Below are 14,478 nucleotides of genomic sequence, written 5' to 3'. Positions count from 1 at the left end.
TAAAGCATGCTGGCAGGCTGTGGGTTTGTATTGGAGCCCAGAAGTACACACACACACACACACATATATGCACACACACTCTATAAAAGGGCCAGCAGGCCCGCAGACAATGTCTAACGCCTCTGAACACATGCTCATGTAAGCTAACTGGTACGAAGGAGCATGAAGTTTATGGCTGCGCGCGCGTGTGTGTGTGCGTGTGTGTGTGTGTGTGTGTGTGTGTGTGTGTGTGTGTGTGTGTGTGTGTGTGTGTGTGTGTGTGTGTGTGTGTGTGTGTGTGTGTGTGTGTGTGTGTGTGTGTGTGTGTGTGTGTGTGTGTGTGTGTGTGGTTCCTGTGTGGACATACAGGCTGTCGTTGAACGTGTTCAGTGAGATCTTAACATAATATATAGAGGTGGGAGATTCCCAGCTGTGAGAGCATATTGCCGTGGATCTGTTATTCATTCAGAAATCGCAGTTCATCTCATTTTCTCCCCCTCCTCCTCCCTCCTCCCTCCTCCCTCCTCCCTCCTCCCTCCGCCCTCCGCCCTCCTGCAGGTCTATGGAAATGCAGGACCTAGCCAGTCCTCATAACCGTGTGGGAGGTGGAGATTCGACAGGCTCCAAGCTGGACAAGAACAACCTTGGCAGCCCCTCCATCACCACTAATGGAACAGGAGGTGAGAAGGCAGAACATGTTTGGGGCTGCAGTAGTGAATGGCCAGTTGTGTCTATGGTGGAAAGGTTAGATTTAGTGTTCAAAATATAGTCTTTGCCTTCATTATATTCAGTCATCAGTGAGACAAAATGTTCTGTACAACCACTCATAAGAAATGTCTGCATTCCACTTGAGAAGATTATTTTTGCCAAGAGTTAGACCAGAAGATCAATACCACTTTCATGTCTGTGTAATAAATGTGAAGCTCCAGAAAGCTGCCAATTAGGTTAGCTTAGCTCAAAGGGTGTCGCTTTTTCTATTGCACAGATTAAACAAACGAGATGCAACATGTTGAGCAGTGAGCCTTAAAGGGTGCTGGTGGCTGGATTTTGTTATGTTTGGGGGGAGCCAGGCTTGCTGTGTCCAAACTGTATGCTAAGCTAAGCTAACCGTCGGCTGGCTGCAGCTTCATATTTACCCCACAGACCTGAGAGTGGCATACATCTTCTCATCTAACTCTCAGCCAAAAACGCACATCAGCATATTTCCAAAAATGTCAAATTATTCTTTCAGGGGCTGCATCGATCAGTCAAAGAGTGGGTGGCCTCTTTGACGACAGGACACCAGAGTTACAGTGAAAACCTGCTGTTTCAGATCATGCCAGCACTTGCTGATGTCTCATTTCTGAATAAATGAATCACTAAATAAGAAAATGCATAAAGTCTAAGAGCCTCTCCTGCACACACCGTTCGATGTTTGCTTGGGAGAGATGCTCTTAACAGTTTTTTATGACGTCTCGCTCTCGCTCCAGCAGAGGTTGAACGAGCACACTGTAAATCGCTTCGAAACGTAATGAAATCTACAGCAAAATCATCAGTCATATAGATTTCCAACATGCAGAGATAAGTACTTTTTGAGGCATTTATAGAGACGGAAGGGGACGCGCGCATGCAAACGCACGCATACACACAACCCGCGCTGGCACGAGGGCTTGAGTAAACCACTGGAGAATGTGTGTAAACACACGGTGAAGCACTTCTACTCTCCGCTGCTAACCGCTCGGAAAAGTGTGTGTGTGTTTGTGTGTGTGCGTGCTTGAGTGTATATGTGCGAGTGCGAGCCGAAAAATCCCACTGGAAACTATTTCCTCTACAAGAGCATTAAAGCATCACTGCTCTCTGGGATGTCAACACCAGTGAGCCCTCTCCTCTCCTTTGTCCTCCTTTCTTCTTCTTCTTCCTTTTTTTGTCCTCTGTCTGTCTGTGTTTCTCTTCCCTCCTCCTCATCTTTTTCTTCTTTCACCCTTGATCTCTCCTCTCTCATTGTCTGTCCTCTGCAATAACATTTGACGGAGCGGGTTGATGTAATAGCACTGGATGTAAGTGCTTTTGTTGAGGGCCATCCTTTGATCTATTGCTGATTTAACAGGCAGTGGAAACCGCTTTTAATACGAATGTAATGGAAAAAGTGAGATAACTGCATTTCAGTCAACTTGATGTGTCAACACTGTCGCAGAAATAGCCGAGCTCAGAGTCAACTTAACGGTGAATTTAGACCATATTAGAGCACACTAAATCATTTTTGATGAGCTCACAGTTAATGGTTTGAGCAGACAGAGCCGGGACTACACGCTCACGGCCAAAACAAACTACATACCCAGCATTCCCCTCACCTGACATCAACCGGAGCTCGGGCCCACGGGCCATCTCCATAGCGACTCATTTGTCTTCATTAGGGCTCGTCCGATGGGTTATATTGCTACCCGAGGGGACTAATGAAGTTGTTCTGAATTAAATGGAGTTCTCAGATGGTCAGCGATGATGAGTTTTAATGGTGTTCAGACAGAAACTGACAACCTTCATGTAGGATTTAAACAGGTGTCCTCCCTTTTAAAATTTTGTAAATATGCTTTTGTACTATGTTGAGAATAAGATGAGAAAATTGATACCACTCACATATTCAAGTTAAAGCAGCTATAATCAATATTTTATGTATTTACAGTGACATCATCCGACTCTGCAGGTCCCCTGAGCTGTATGGAGCTTCTTTCGGCTCACTGTTTTGGTTTTATGGCCCACAAATTTCCTGTTTTGCTTCACCCCCGTCATCGTAGCTTCCAGCCTCAGCAGGCAGCTGTTTTCAGGATGAAAAGCTCTAAAAACCCACTGAATGCTGCCTGCTCAGCACCGAATGGCAGAGAGACGAAGTTGGCGACTGCCTGGTGAACATAGTCGAGCATTTTGCAGTTTAAGAGTCAGAAGAAAATAAAGCTAAAAGAAGAGTGAATATTGGACTTTATAGGTGATGAATGCTAATGTTCCTCACACCCGCTGGATGTGTCAATACCAAAATCAGTTATTGCATGTTTAAATATGAAGCTGCAGCTGAGAGACAGTTTGCTGTAGCTTAGTATAAAGACTGAAAACAAAACACAGGGCACCAGTCAGCCTGGCTCAGTCTGAAGGTAACAAAATCTACCAAAACTCACTAACAAGATGTGATTTTATGAGCTCTTCCTGTAGTCATTGTCTGTGGTGATGAGGTACTGGCAGGCACATGTTTTGCGTTTGGATAGAACCCTGCAGCATAGCAGTTTCCCTCTCTCCGGTTTTGATGCTAAGCTAAGCTAAACATCTCCTAGCCTCATATTTACCATACAGACATGAGAGTGGTATTGACCTTCTCATATGACTCTCAGTAAGAAAACCAATAAGCATATTTTCCAAAATGTTAAACTGTTTCTTTTAAAATACCTCTTAAAAATGCATCGTATCCTCACCACCTTCCCACCTTGCACCCTTTCAGGTGAAAACATGACAGTTCTAAACACGGCTGATTGGCTGTTGGGCTGCAGCAGCCCGCCCCCTGCCCCGAGCTCCAAGGACTATGGTACAGAGGTGCATGTGTGTGAATCCAAGGCCAAGAACTCATACAGTATTACCTTAAATGCATAAGGAATGGGTTTCCATAGCCTGGGCTGGTCCTAGATCTGATGTTTTTTGTGCCAGGATTGCAGTGAATTTCGTTTGCCGTGCAGTTTTCTCTGCTGTTTGGATCTCACTGTGAATTTATCACAGCGTGTCTGGAGTTGTTTTATAGTTGCAGGGTTCCTACCAGTCAGCAAATTTATGAAAAGCTGAGGGATTTGGTGAATTTGCTGCAAAAGTAAGCAAATATTAGGGGAATTTGCCAAATGGTCACCTCGCATGTTTATATTTTGGAAATTTAATAATTAGGAATGAGACCTTTAGATTAACCTTTGGTTATTGAAAGTCATTCAAAGCTTACAGTGGGAACCCTGCACACAGCATTTCCTCCCATACTGGAACTGCATGGTGGTTTCCCTCTCTTTTCTCAGTATGGTTTTCCTCCTTCCATGTGTGTGTGTGTGTGTGATGGCACTTCCCTCCTGGCCTCCCCTAACACTGATCTTTTCCATCTTCCTCAAGTGAAAACAGAGCCTATGAACAACAGCGATACAGTCACTACCACAGGCGACACAGTATTGGACACATACGCAGGCTCAGGTAACACACACGCACACACACGCACGCACACACACACACGCACACACACACACGCACACACATCAGCCCACAGACATGCATTCATGTACAGTTTTCTCATCTCGAGGAAAGAACAATGTCTCCGCACTCGACAGCTCAGACACACACAAACACCAACACCCATCTGAGCTCAGTGGTAGGCCTGCTGAAAGCTTTAATCCTGTGAAGTATTGCCTGTCCTCAGATTGCGTCATCAAAGGCTGGCAGAGGGATGAGAAAGACTTACACTTGCCCCTTTTTTTTTAAAGACTCACACACGACCCTGTGTTCCTTCACGTTGCAGAACACACACGCACACAGATGCACAAAACCATTAAGCAACTCACAGTGAGGGTTAAGAAGCAGCGGGGTGTTTGTCAGTATTGAGCTCTTGACATCTCAATGACCACAAACAGACATTGTGTTTTACTATGAGGCCCGCTATAAGGGCTCCACTGGCTGCAGCGCTCTCTAAAGGGGGAGAACTTGGCTCCTTTCCATTCAAAATGCTTCAAATTATGTTTACTCAAACAAGCCAGAGGCCTTGAATCGTGCTGTCCAGGAGTGGTTTTGTAAAATGTGAGAGGAAACAGATGATTTGAGTTGACACCATTCGTAACCCAGTGTTGCCTTGTTGTTTTTGATTATTGTGCTGTTTTTAGTAATCACCAGCAGCGGGTACAGCCCTCGTTCAGCCCACCAGTACTCCCCTCCCCTCTACCCATCAAAGTAAGTCTGAGTTTGCACACAGCAGAGTCTGCTTTCTAAGAATCCTTATCGGCACACCTTCTCCTACGCTTCTGCAACACAGCAAATTATACCACCCATCTACCTGCCAAGCCATCCTCATGTCATCCTTATTCTTCTAATCTGTCTTATATGTACCTCACCTGTCATTCCTCTCCTTTCCCAGGCCCTACCCTCACATTCTCTCCACACCAGCAGCCCCTCCCATGCCCACGTACGCCGGTCAACCCCAGTTCAGCAGCATGCAGCAGTCCACCGTCTACACTGCTTACTCCCAGACAGGACAGCCGTACGGACTGTCCACCTATGGTATCAATAAACATGCTTACGAAGACACACAGAGACACACAGCAGCTGCACTAACTCACACTTTTAAGAAGCTTATTTTGTAATCCACACTGAAAGAAATATCCAGCTGAAGTAGAGGAAGTGTTACTGGAAAGAGATTTGCTGAACTGGAACAATAGGTTCTGTGTCAAAGAATAAAAAACACATTTAAAATGTACTTGGATTGAACCTCAGTGGGATACTTTTAAGGGGGAGGACACCGCTGGATATTTTCTGTGTTATCATGAATGGACAAACTGTCATTGGGTAAAGACAAGAAGTGCACAAACACAATTTAAAATGATTTTTCTCTTGTTATTTGATTGGCTACATAATTAGCAAGCGAACAAAGCTTGTACTCAGAGGGCCTAAAATATGCCATTTAAAGTATAGTCAGATAAAATATGTAAGTAAAACCTAACTTTGAAAAATTGAGAAATACTTAGATAATACTTAGATAAATGGAAATTCAATATTTCCATATTTACAAGCTTGACATGGTCTTTAGAAGCCAAACTAAGACGGAACGCAATGCAAGTAAAGCCAGAACAACTCTATTACCGACGTTATTTAAACAGTGATGACTGCCTAAAATACGTTTTTTCAAGCAAACAAACTGTGTCAATGTTCTAGCCCGCAACATATACAAAATATTCTGTTGTTTTATTTCTTTCTCGTCGCAGACCTCGGTGTGATGCTTCCGGGCATTAAGACAGAAAGCGGCCTGGCTCAGAGTCAGTCTCCGCTGCAGACAGGCCTCAGCTACAGCCCCAGCTTCACCACACCTCAGCCCGGACAGACTGCATACTCGCCCTATCAGATGCCAGGTCGGTTCCAGACTTCCCTCAGTATTTTATATTCTTGATAAATAAAAAAGATCTTACCGTCCAATGTGCTACGACAACACGCGCAGTTTAAGAATATAAAATGTTTTCCGTCTACATGGTGTAAGTCGTCTTTGTTTTTGTGTCCCAAGGTTCCAGTTTCACTCCTTCTTCAGGCCTCTACGCCACCAACAACTCAGTGTCCAACCCCGCCAACTACACTGCCACACAGCAGGTACCTCAGTGTCTATATACTGCGTGCGTGTGTGTGTGTGAAGGCTTGTTCTGAAGTTTAAAGCTGGACCGCTTGTACAATCCAGCTAACTGAGAGTTGGCTTAAGAAAGCCCTTCTCCTAAGGGAGCTGATCAACCGTGCCACATGTTTGCTCTGAGTGGTCGAGTAAATGTCGTTTGCCTCATTACGCCGGCTCAAACCAAAGACGAGGACTTTGTACGGCGCAGTCACAATGATATTTGAGACCAAAACTGGTTTTACAGTCACGCTCCCACACAACTTTTCTCATTCAGAGCCGCTTCAAGAAATAAAGTCTAATTAGGGCTTGACCTTGCAACAGGGACAAACCTGGGAGAGAGACAGACAATTAGTCTTTGTGAAAGACTGTTTTGTTCTGAATATTTCTCTATGTCCATATGATGAATTGTACTGTGGTAGTGAAATGCTTAAAGGGGGATTTTAATGTCCCACTATGATAGATGTGGCTGTTTACAGGAAGAAAGTCAAGTTTTGGCTTGTGTGGGTGGATTAAGGGGAATATAGTGTGTGTGTGTGTGTGTGTGTGTGTGTGTGTGTGTGTGTGTGTGTGTGTGTGTGTGTGTGTGTGTCTGTGTGTGTGTGTGTGTGTGTGTGTGTGTGTGTGTGTATGAGTTTAGCAGAAAAAGCGAAAGCAGGCAAGAGATGGAAAGGGAGAAAAAGGCTGATAGAATTTGAATTTGAGTGCATATAGTATATGTCAATATGTATGCTTGCATACACACTTTGCTGACTACACACCAGAAGTGTGTGTGTGTGTGTGTGTGTGTGTGTGTGTGTGTGTGTGTGTGTGTGCGTGTGTGTGTGTGTGTGTGTGCGCATTCATGCGGTGGTGCTCCACTTTATAAGGACTTGCAGAGATGGATGTAGTGACAGGTTTAGAGAGCTGACTCATAAAAGCGTCCATCTCTGCTGGGTCAGTAAAAAGCAGCAACACAAGGCTTTAATTGTTTTGGACGTATGAAATGCAGATTTTGGGGAATAAAAGATGAGAGAAACGAGAGGGCGCACTTGTAAAAGCTCTCTTCAAAAGTCACTTTGAATCTTTCTAGAAAAGTGAAACATCTCAATTTTCCTGTTGTTTTTTTCTTCTTGTTTTCGCTCTTTTTGCCTCACTGTGTGCTCATGATTTCTGTTCTCTGCAGGATTATCCCTCATACACGACGTTTGGCCAAAACCAGTATGCCCAGTATTATTCCGCCTCCACTTACGGGACTTACATGACCTCCAACAGCGTGGACGGCACAGGCTCCACGGCAGCCTATCAGCTGCAAGATCCCACCCCTGCCATGACCGGACAGGCTGCTGAGCTTCACCCAGGTTCGTATGAAGACGAAACACACCCGGCAGAGTGAACCAGTCAGTCAGACGTTCATAAACGTCATAAATATGCAACCGAAATCCCAGCCTCTTCACCGTTCCTTCATACTGGCTCCGTAATCTTGTTTCCAGCCGAAAAAATACCACAGTTTGGGTAACTGAGTTCACAACTCTCTTTCAGCCATGATAAAGCACAGGAAGTAACTTCAGACTGTAGCCATGGTTACCTGGCATCGCACTCGCTAATTGGAGAATCGGCATTTGTTTACATTAGCCTCGGAGGCTTTGATTAGAGTGACGTGGTGTTAAGTATTGCACTTTTGTAGACAAGTGAGAGAAAAGAGAAAATAAAGCAAGTGCGTCGGCATGTATAGAAATAAAGCTTGGGATTGAGTTTTGTCTTGGGTTTATCTTGGCTGTAATTCAGGGAGCCTGATTAAAGGAGCTTATCATTCTTCCTGTCACTGGCACTTTCCCTCTCACTGTATTTCTCTTTTTGGTTACAGCTGGTATCTGTTCTTTGTGTGTGTGTGTGTGTGTGTGTGTGTGTGTGTGTGTGTGTGTGTGTGTGTGTGTGTCGCTCACATGCTCTTTGTGTCTCCCTGTGTCTTTATCCGCCCCTTCTCTCCCTCTCTCCCTGATTGAGACATAACAATATGAGAGCCGAAGCTTAGAGTCTGGTTTTAGTTACCACACAGCAGTGGGAGCATATGGCAATGAGAGGTTGTCTGTGCATGTGTGTGTGTATGTGTGTGTGTGCGTTCAAGAATGTGTGTGTGCTCGTGTGGGCTCCTGCAGAATTTTGCATCTTTGCGAGAAGCATCAGATTACCTAACTTTTGTAATTTATTGCACAGTTCCATCTTTCCCCCCTCCTCTGTTAAATCTTTACATCGCATGTTATCATGAATCAGTCAGGATATCAATGGTGCTTTTGTTTAGGCTTCTTGGTCGTCTTTAAGTTGATCTGTCGTGCCAATTACCTTGAATTATTAAACCTGACAAGATGGCTTATTACTGTACAGAGTCTAAGTTATTGCTTTCCCTGAAGCGGGTACAACTCCGCTACAGAACACCTGTGGGATCAGCTCAGACCACAGCATTGCTGTTACTTCAGCGCGTGAATATGGTTTGTGATTGCTTTGAGACAGACATTTGATCATCTGTACATTTTAAATGTTTCAAATTTTGAGCCCCGTCTGTGTTTGCATACACCCTCAGGGGATTTTGATACGGTGCAGAGCCCCTCCACGCCCATCAAAGAGCTGGATGACCGAGCCTGCCGGAGTGGGGGGTCCAAGTCCCGGGGCAGGGGCCGCAAGAACAACCCGTCCCCTCCCCCTGATAGTGACCTGGAGGTAAGAGGACCAAAAAACACCCACTGACAGAGCACTCAGGACTGAATATCCCGTCCAAATCTCAGTGGATATGTGGTATTCCCTTTGATCTTCATCCTCGCTGTTCGCTGAAGTCTCAGACTACAGCAGAGGAGAAGCTGACAGAGAGCGGGACCACCCATGTCATGCACATATGAAAAGAAGGACATGCCATTTTCTAAAAGAGTGTCTCCCATTGTCTCACTCTGCTCTCCAGAGGGTGTTTGTGTGGGATCTGGACGAGACTATCATCGTCTTCCACTCTCTGCTCACGGGCTCCTACGCACAGAAATATGGCAAGGTAAGATCATCACGCTGGCTGTCTGTTATTATTGTTTCATTGTTGTTGTCTGCCAAAGTGGAATCCCAGATTACAAGTCTCATTCTTATTAAATGAGGGGTGGTGAAATTCACACAAAAAAATGACCACAAATGGCCAAATAGTGGTAATAAGCTTACAAGTATTCCTCCATCTTTTTGTTTTATGCCCTGGGCTTTGACTCTCAGGCTATGCACAGGCTCCCATGCCCTGTGATTGGTGGAAGTTGCAGGCCTGAAAGAGAATGCAGAGCAGCAGACACTATTCAGCACTTGACCTTATGTTTGTTTGAGTAGAATGGATGAGTTAATATTCTTTTAAATGTTAATAATTTCCTAATAAGATGCCACAAATGAGAATCAGTCAAAGACGAGAAAGGAAAGGAAAAGGTTCTGTGTAGTACAGATGCGATTTAAGTGATTTTAAGCAGGGATGGTGAAATGGATACAGCAATTTACTTAGAATAGAATTTGTATTTGTTTGTTATTATGAAAGCACACATAATCATTGCGTCATCCCTCCTCTAAACCAAACTCATGCCATGACTTCGAGAGGGATTTGTCTCTAAATTTAACTTGAACGCAATCTTTTGTGAAATTAAATAATAAAACATGAAACTCGCAATGAGCACACCGTTCCAATGAGCTTCATTTGTCTTTGTATAAACATTACATCGAGTTCTTCAGGAATGCTTTGGTCAATTTATGATGATGACCACACACATAAAAATATGAATGAGTCTTTTAATGTACTGCATACTGAATGCATTTAAAACCCATTGATAATTGTAGTTTAATCATAATTTAGCATGCTAATTTCTCACTTGGACTGATGTTTATTCCGCTCTTCATTGCGAACTTATTTGGTGGTCTCGCCTTCTCATGTAACAGCTACACTGTTTATAGTTCCCTTTATTTTAATAGTTCTTGGCTCTGATCTGGGATCATCATATGTGGCCAAGGCTACAGATTTTTATTGGGTGATGTCGTTTCCTGTGGGTACCGGATTAGCCACCAGCCTGCTTGTACGGGCTTTGCATCCCTCTCTGCAGTCCACTCGGATACTTGTGTTTGGCAGTCAAACAAAAGCTGGCATAGCGCGCACACACATACACACACAGCATTTGGAGCCAGCCATAGGAGCCCAGGCGTTTTACAGATAGGGTTTGTGGGCACTGATGTACTTCCTAGTTGCTCTGCAGTTGTAGAATTTAATGTTTGGCAATTGGGACTTAATGGGTATAAGAAAGGCCCTGGTGAGTTGTAAATTGTGGTGCGTGTGTGTGCGTGTGAGAAAGAGAACACATGCAGCCTTGTGGTTAATTCAGCTTGGTTTGCATTGTTTTTATAGTAGAGGAGTACCAAAGGATAATATCACAATTTAAGCACTGGCTTGAGTAGAGAAAAGTTGTGCAAGCCTCCTGGCCTGCAGTCAAATCATGAATGAGATGTTGTGAATGGCTCAAATTAGTTCTCATGTGCTCCAATGATAATGTGTCTTGTGATAAAGCACAAAGAAAAAAAGGCACTGGTCTGCGTAAACTTACCGCAGCTAGCATTAGCGTGAAAAAAGAAAAGAATATTCGCCTTAAAATAATTGCGAGAGTATTTTTTTCACCTCATTTGCTGCCCTCAAGAAATATAGTGGCAGCTGTGTCTGTTCACACCTCGCCCAAAATAGTGTTTACACTGTTGACATAGCAACCGCAAGACCCCCGTACCCTCCTCACAGGGGCTTTGAGGATATATCTGCTCTAAATGAGGTTTCACTTTTTAATGACCGCACGCATCTCTTTCACGCAGATGCACACCCGCCACGTTTCTCAGCGCAGGAGTTATTATAACCAGGGATAATGTTCATGAAGTGTTGAGTTTCCAGTGCTCGGATGATAACAGCGGAGGTGGAGGCTGGAATTGTTTCAGGCTACTCCTGTCAGGCCAAAATAATATTTGCAGTTCTCTCTGATTGATTGAACTTGTCTGGCAAAATATATGTATGTGAAAAAAAAAAAAAAAAAAAAAGGGGGCCACCTAAGCCTTTCTGGAGCCCGGAGCGTGGCCAAATTTAACTGCTCATAGGGAATTTACACATTTCAGCTGCGGGTGTTTCAACACACACTGATGTCCGTGACTCTCCTTTGGAAGGCAACCAACATAATCATTATCTGGGAGACAAACTCAAGTGTCTCTTGTCCCTGTGATTGACAGGGAAGCAGGAAAAGCAATGCAGTATCACTATTAGCAGCTGTTCATTTTTGTGGGGCTCTACACACTTCACATCTTTCCAATTTATGGAGCACTCACTCTTTTTTTGCACATGGGAATGCCACACATCTCTCTCTCTCTCTCTCTTTCTATGTGTGTGCCTGTTTGCCTCGCTCGCTCACTTTCACTCTCCTTCCTGTTAGTTTTTTATTTCTATTCTGGTCGTCTGACGGCGTCAGCGAATCGCGCGGCAAGCTGTCGTCCCTTGCTGACCTATCACAGATGATGGTTTTTGCAGCTGAGCCCCAGGGCTGGCAGGGCAGGCTGCGTCCTCCCAAACGCTCTCACACACACACACACAAACCATTCACATACCACACACACACACACACACACACACACACACACACACACACAGCTTTGAGGGCAGCTACTCTCTGCAATACACACATGAAGACACACACTCTTCCTCTCACCCTCTCACCCTCTCACCCCCCCCCCAAGGATGAGGAATGTTGATGGGATGGAACAAGTGCAACCTGTCTGTCAGCATCTGCTGTGATGAGTGGCGCGTACCAGCTCTACAAGTGGGGGTGGGTTGGGGGGGAGTGTGAATTTGGGAAGAAGCAGGAGGTTGTAACATCTGAAATAGTTTTGGAGTTGGGGGGGTTTAACTCAGATTAAGGTAGTTGTTTTTTATGAAGATGACGTCATCATGATGATCTTACCTTGAACTTCCATTAGGACCCTCCTATGGCTGTGACGCTGGGTCTGAGGATGGAGGAGATGATCTTCAACTTGGCAGACACGCACTTATTCTTTAACGACCTGGAGGTGAGACACAGGTGTCAGACTGACACACACACACACACACACACACACACACACACACACACACACACACACACACACACACACACACACACACATCTTCAAAGGCATGTTAAAAGACTTTTTCTTGCACAGGATTCAAATTGTGCACAAAGCTGAACATAAAGCACAAGGCAGTCAATTAAGTACTGCTACTGCCCTCTAGTGGCGTACAGTGATATGAAACAACAAGTGCTGCACCATCATTGTCTTCCAATTTTAGTACATGTTGCTTTGTTGTAATTAATATTTGTTTTGTTATAAGTGTTTATGGTATATTGATTAATACATTCATGCATTGCCAACAAGAATGTCTCTGTGTTACTTTATTTAGACATTTCGGCTAAATACAGTTTATAGTATTATTAGACTACTGATGTTGCTGTATATATTAGAAAGTACCACAAAAAATGATGACTTATTTCCATGCTTGATTTGTGTGTAGTTAATCCTCATTGTAGTTAAACATAAATCTTATTTGTGTGTGTGTACAGGAGTGTGATCAGGTACATATTGATGATGTGTCATCAGACGATAATGGCCAGGACTTAAGGTGAGGCATTTCTGGAACAATGACAACGATGTAGACATTGTTGTTTTGAAGTTATTGTTTGTTTGTCATAGCTTAATAATTCACAGATTACAGTATTTGTTTTCTGTTGTTTGGCTTGTGAAGTATTTTTTTTAGGATGTAATATATGAATTTATAGAAAAATATTAAAGTGAATGCATGTTTGTTTGTTTGCACTTTAAAGGTGGTAATGAATTCTTAAAAATTACATACTGACAATTATGTTTCTAGTACCGAATAATAATAATAATAATAACCATTTGATTTGTTTTACCAGAGCAGATTTTTCAAATAAAACATATCATTATTATTGACAGTACTTACAGTTTTGCAACTGATGGCTTCCATGCAGCTGCAACCAGCGCCAACCTGTGCCTGGCTACGGGTGTCCGCGGCGGGGTCGACTGGATGAGGAAACTGGCCTTCCGCTACCGACGGGTCAAAGAGTTGTATAGCACGTACAAAAACAATGTGGGGGGTAAGCCAATCTGATGGGAGTGTGCTGGTCACCGGGGACGGTTAAGAGGGAGACAGTGAGAGGGACTTTTTTTGATTAGAATGACATGTTTTTGCTGCCTAAATGTACTAAAGGAACTATTAAATTATTATATTATTAGAATTATCAGGTTTCGTGTTTTTCCATATATTTACATAAGATTCCAGTCACTCTTTAGGCCTTTTTTGGATCAATATGGGTTTATTAAAGCCGAGATCAATAACAAAGCTGCTGTTGGCCAATATTTTTCCAATTCCTAATATAGTTTAATTTTAGTTTGAGCAATTTCATGCTGAAATTAAAAATATATTTAGCTCCCTCCTGATATTTAGTCACGGTCGAGTGGATTCCATTGAAGCTCCTGTGAATGAGGTTTAACAGTTCTGTACAATAATCAGCTGTTCATTAAAGGCCTCAAATGAAGGACTACATATTCGTCCAACCCTTGTGGACTTGGTCCATGGCTTCCATTTCTTTCTGCTTTTTTCCTGTGTGTGTGATTCCTGAGGCTTTGAGGGTCTCCTAAAGTCATTCTGTGTTGCAGGTCTGCTGGGTCCTGCTAAAAGAGACGCGTGGCTGCAGCTCAGAGCAGAGGTGGAGGCTCTGACTGACTCCTGGCTCACCCACGCACTCAAGTCCCTGTCCATCATCAGCTCCAGGTGCCACTATAGCCTGGGAACTAATCCATAATCAGCATCAAAGGACATTCATTCATGATCCACTCATTCGTCCTCTCCTCCGGCTTTACATAATAAGACCTGCCCTCTGTTTGTGTCCCACAGGAGTAACTGTGTAAATGTGTTGGTGACCACAACGCAGCTCATACCAGCGCTGGCTAAAGTTCTCTTGTACAGTCTGGGCTCCGTTTTCCCCATCGAGAACATTTACAGTGCAACAAAAATAGGTAAGACACAAACACTGGTGCACACACACACAGACACACACACTCCATAAATTCTAAATAATAATCTA

At 43.8% G+C, this 14,478-nt stretch overlaps 1 protein-coding gene across 1 annotated transcript in view; it reads left to right on the top strand.

The window, feature by feature from the left end:
- eya4 (EYA transcriptional coactivator and phosphatase 4) overlaps positions 1 to 14,478 on the top strand; it is a 38,099-nt gene that overhangs the window by 19,393 nt on the left and 4,228 nt on the right. The window contains exons 3-16 of the mRNA XM_070987429.1: positions 538 to 659; positions 4,087 to 4,164; positions 4,845 to 4,911; positions 5,096 to 5,238; positions 5,940 to 6,083; positions 6,233 to 6,315; positions 7,497 to 7,671; positions 8,892 to 9,028; positions 9,264 to 9,347; positions 12,314 to 12,403; positions 12,934 to 12,992; positions 13,328 to 13,488; positions 14,051 to 14,165; positions 14,289 to 14,410. Of these exons, the coding sequence (XP_070843530.1) occupies positions 538 to 659; positions 4,087 to 4,164; positions 4,845 to 4,911; positions 5,096 to 5,238; positions 5,940 to 6,083; positions 6,233 to 6,315; positions 7,497 to 7,671; positions 8,892 to 9,028; positions 9,264 to 9,347; positions 12,314 to 12,403; positions 12,934 to 12,992; positions 13,328 to 13,488; positions 14,051 to 14,165; positions 14,289 to 14,410 (1,580 nt within the window). The remainder of the gene's footprint in view (positions 1 to 537; positions 660 to 4,086; positions 4,165 to 4,844; positions 4,912 to 5,095; positions 5,239 to 5,939; positions 6,084 to 6,232; positions 6,316 to 7,496; positions 7,672 to 8,891; positions 9,029 to 9,263; positions 9,348 to 12,313; positions 12,404 to 12,933; positions 12,993 to 13,327; positions 13,489 to 14,050; positions 14,166 to 14,288; positions 14,411 to 14,478) is intronic.

The sequence above is a fragment of the Chaetodon trifascialis genome, chromosome 19 (assembly GCF_039877785.1).
Source record: "Chaetodon trifascialis isolate fChaTrf1 chromosome 19, fChaTrf1.hap1, whole genome shotgun sequence".
Classification (NCBI taxonomy): Eukaryota; Metazoa; Chordata; class Actinopteri; order Chaetodontiformes; family Chaetodontidae; genus Chaetodon; species Chaetodon trifascialis.
The sequence above is the reverse complement of the archived record's forward strand: the minus strand, read 5'-3'. Positions and strand labels throughout refer to the sequence as shown.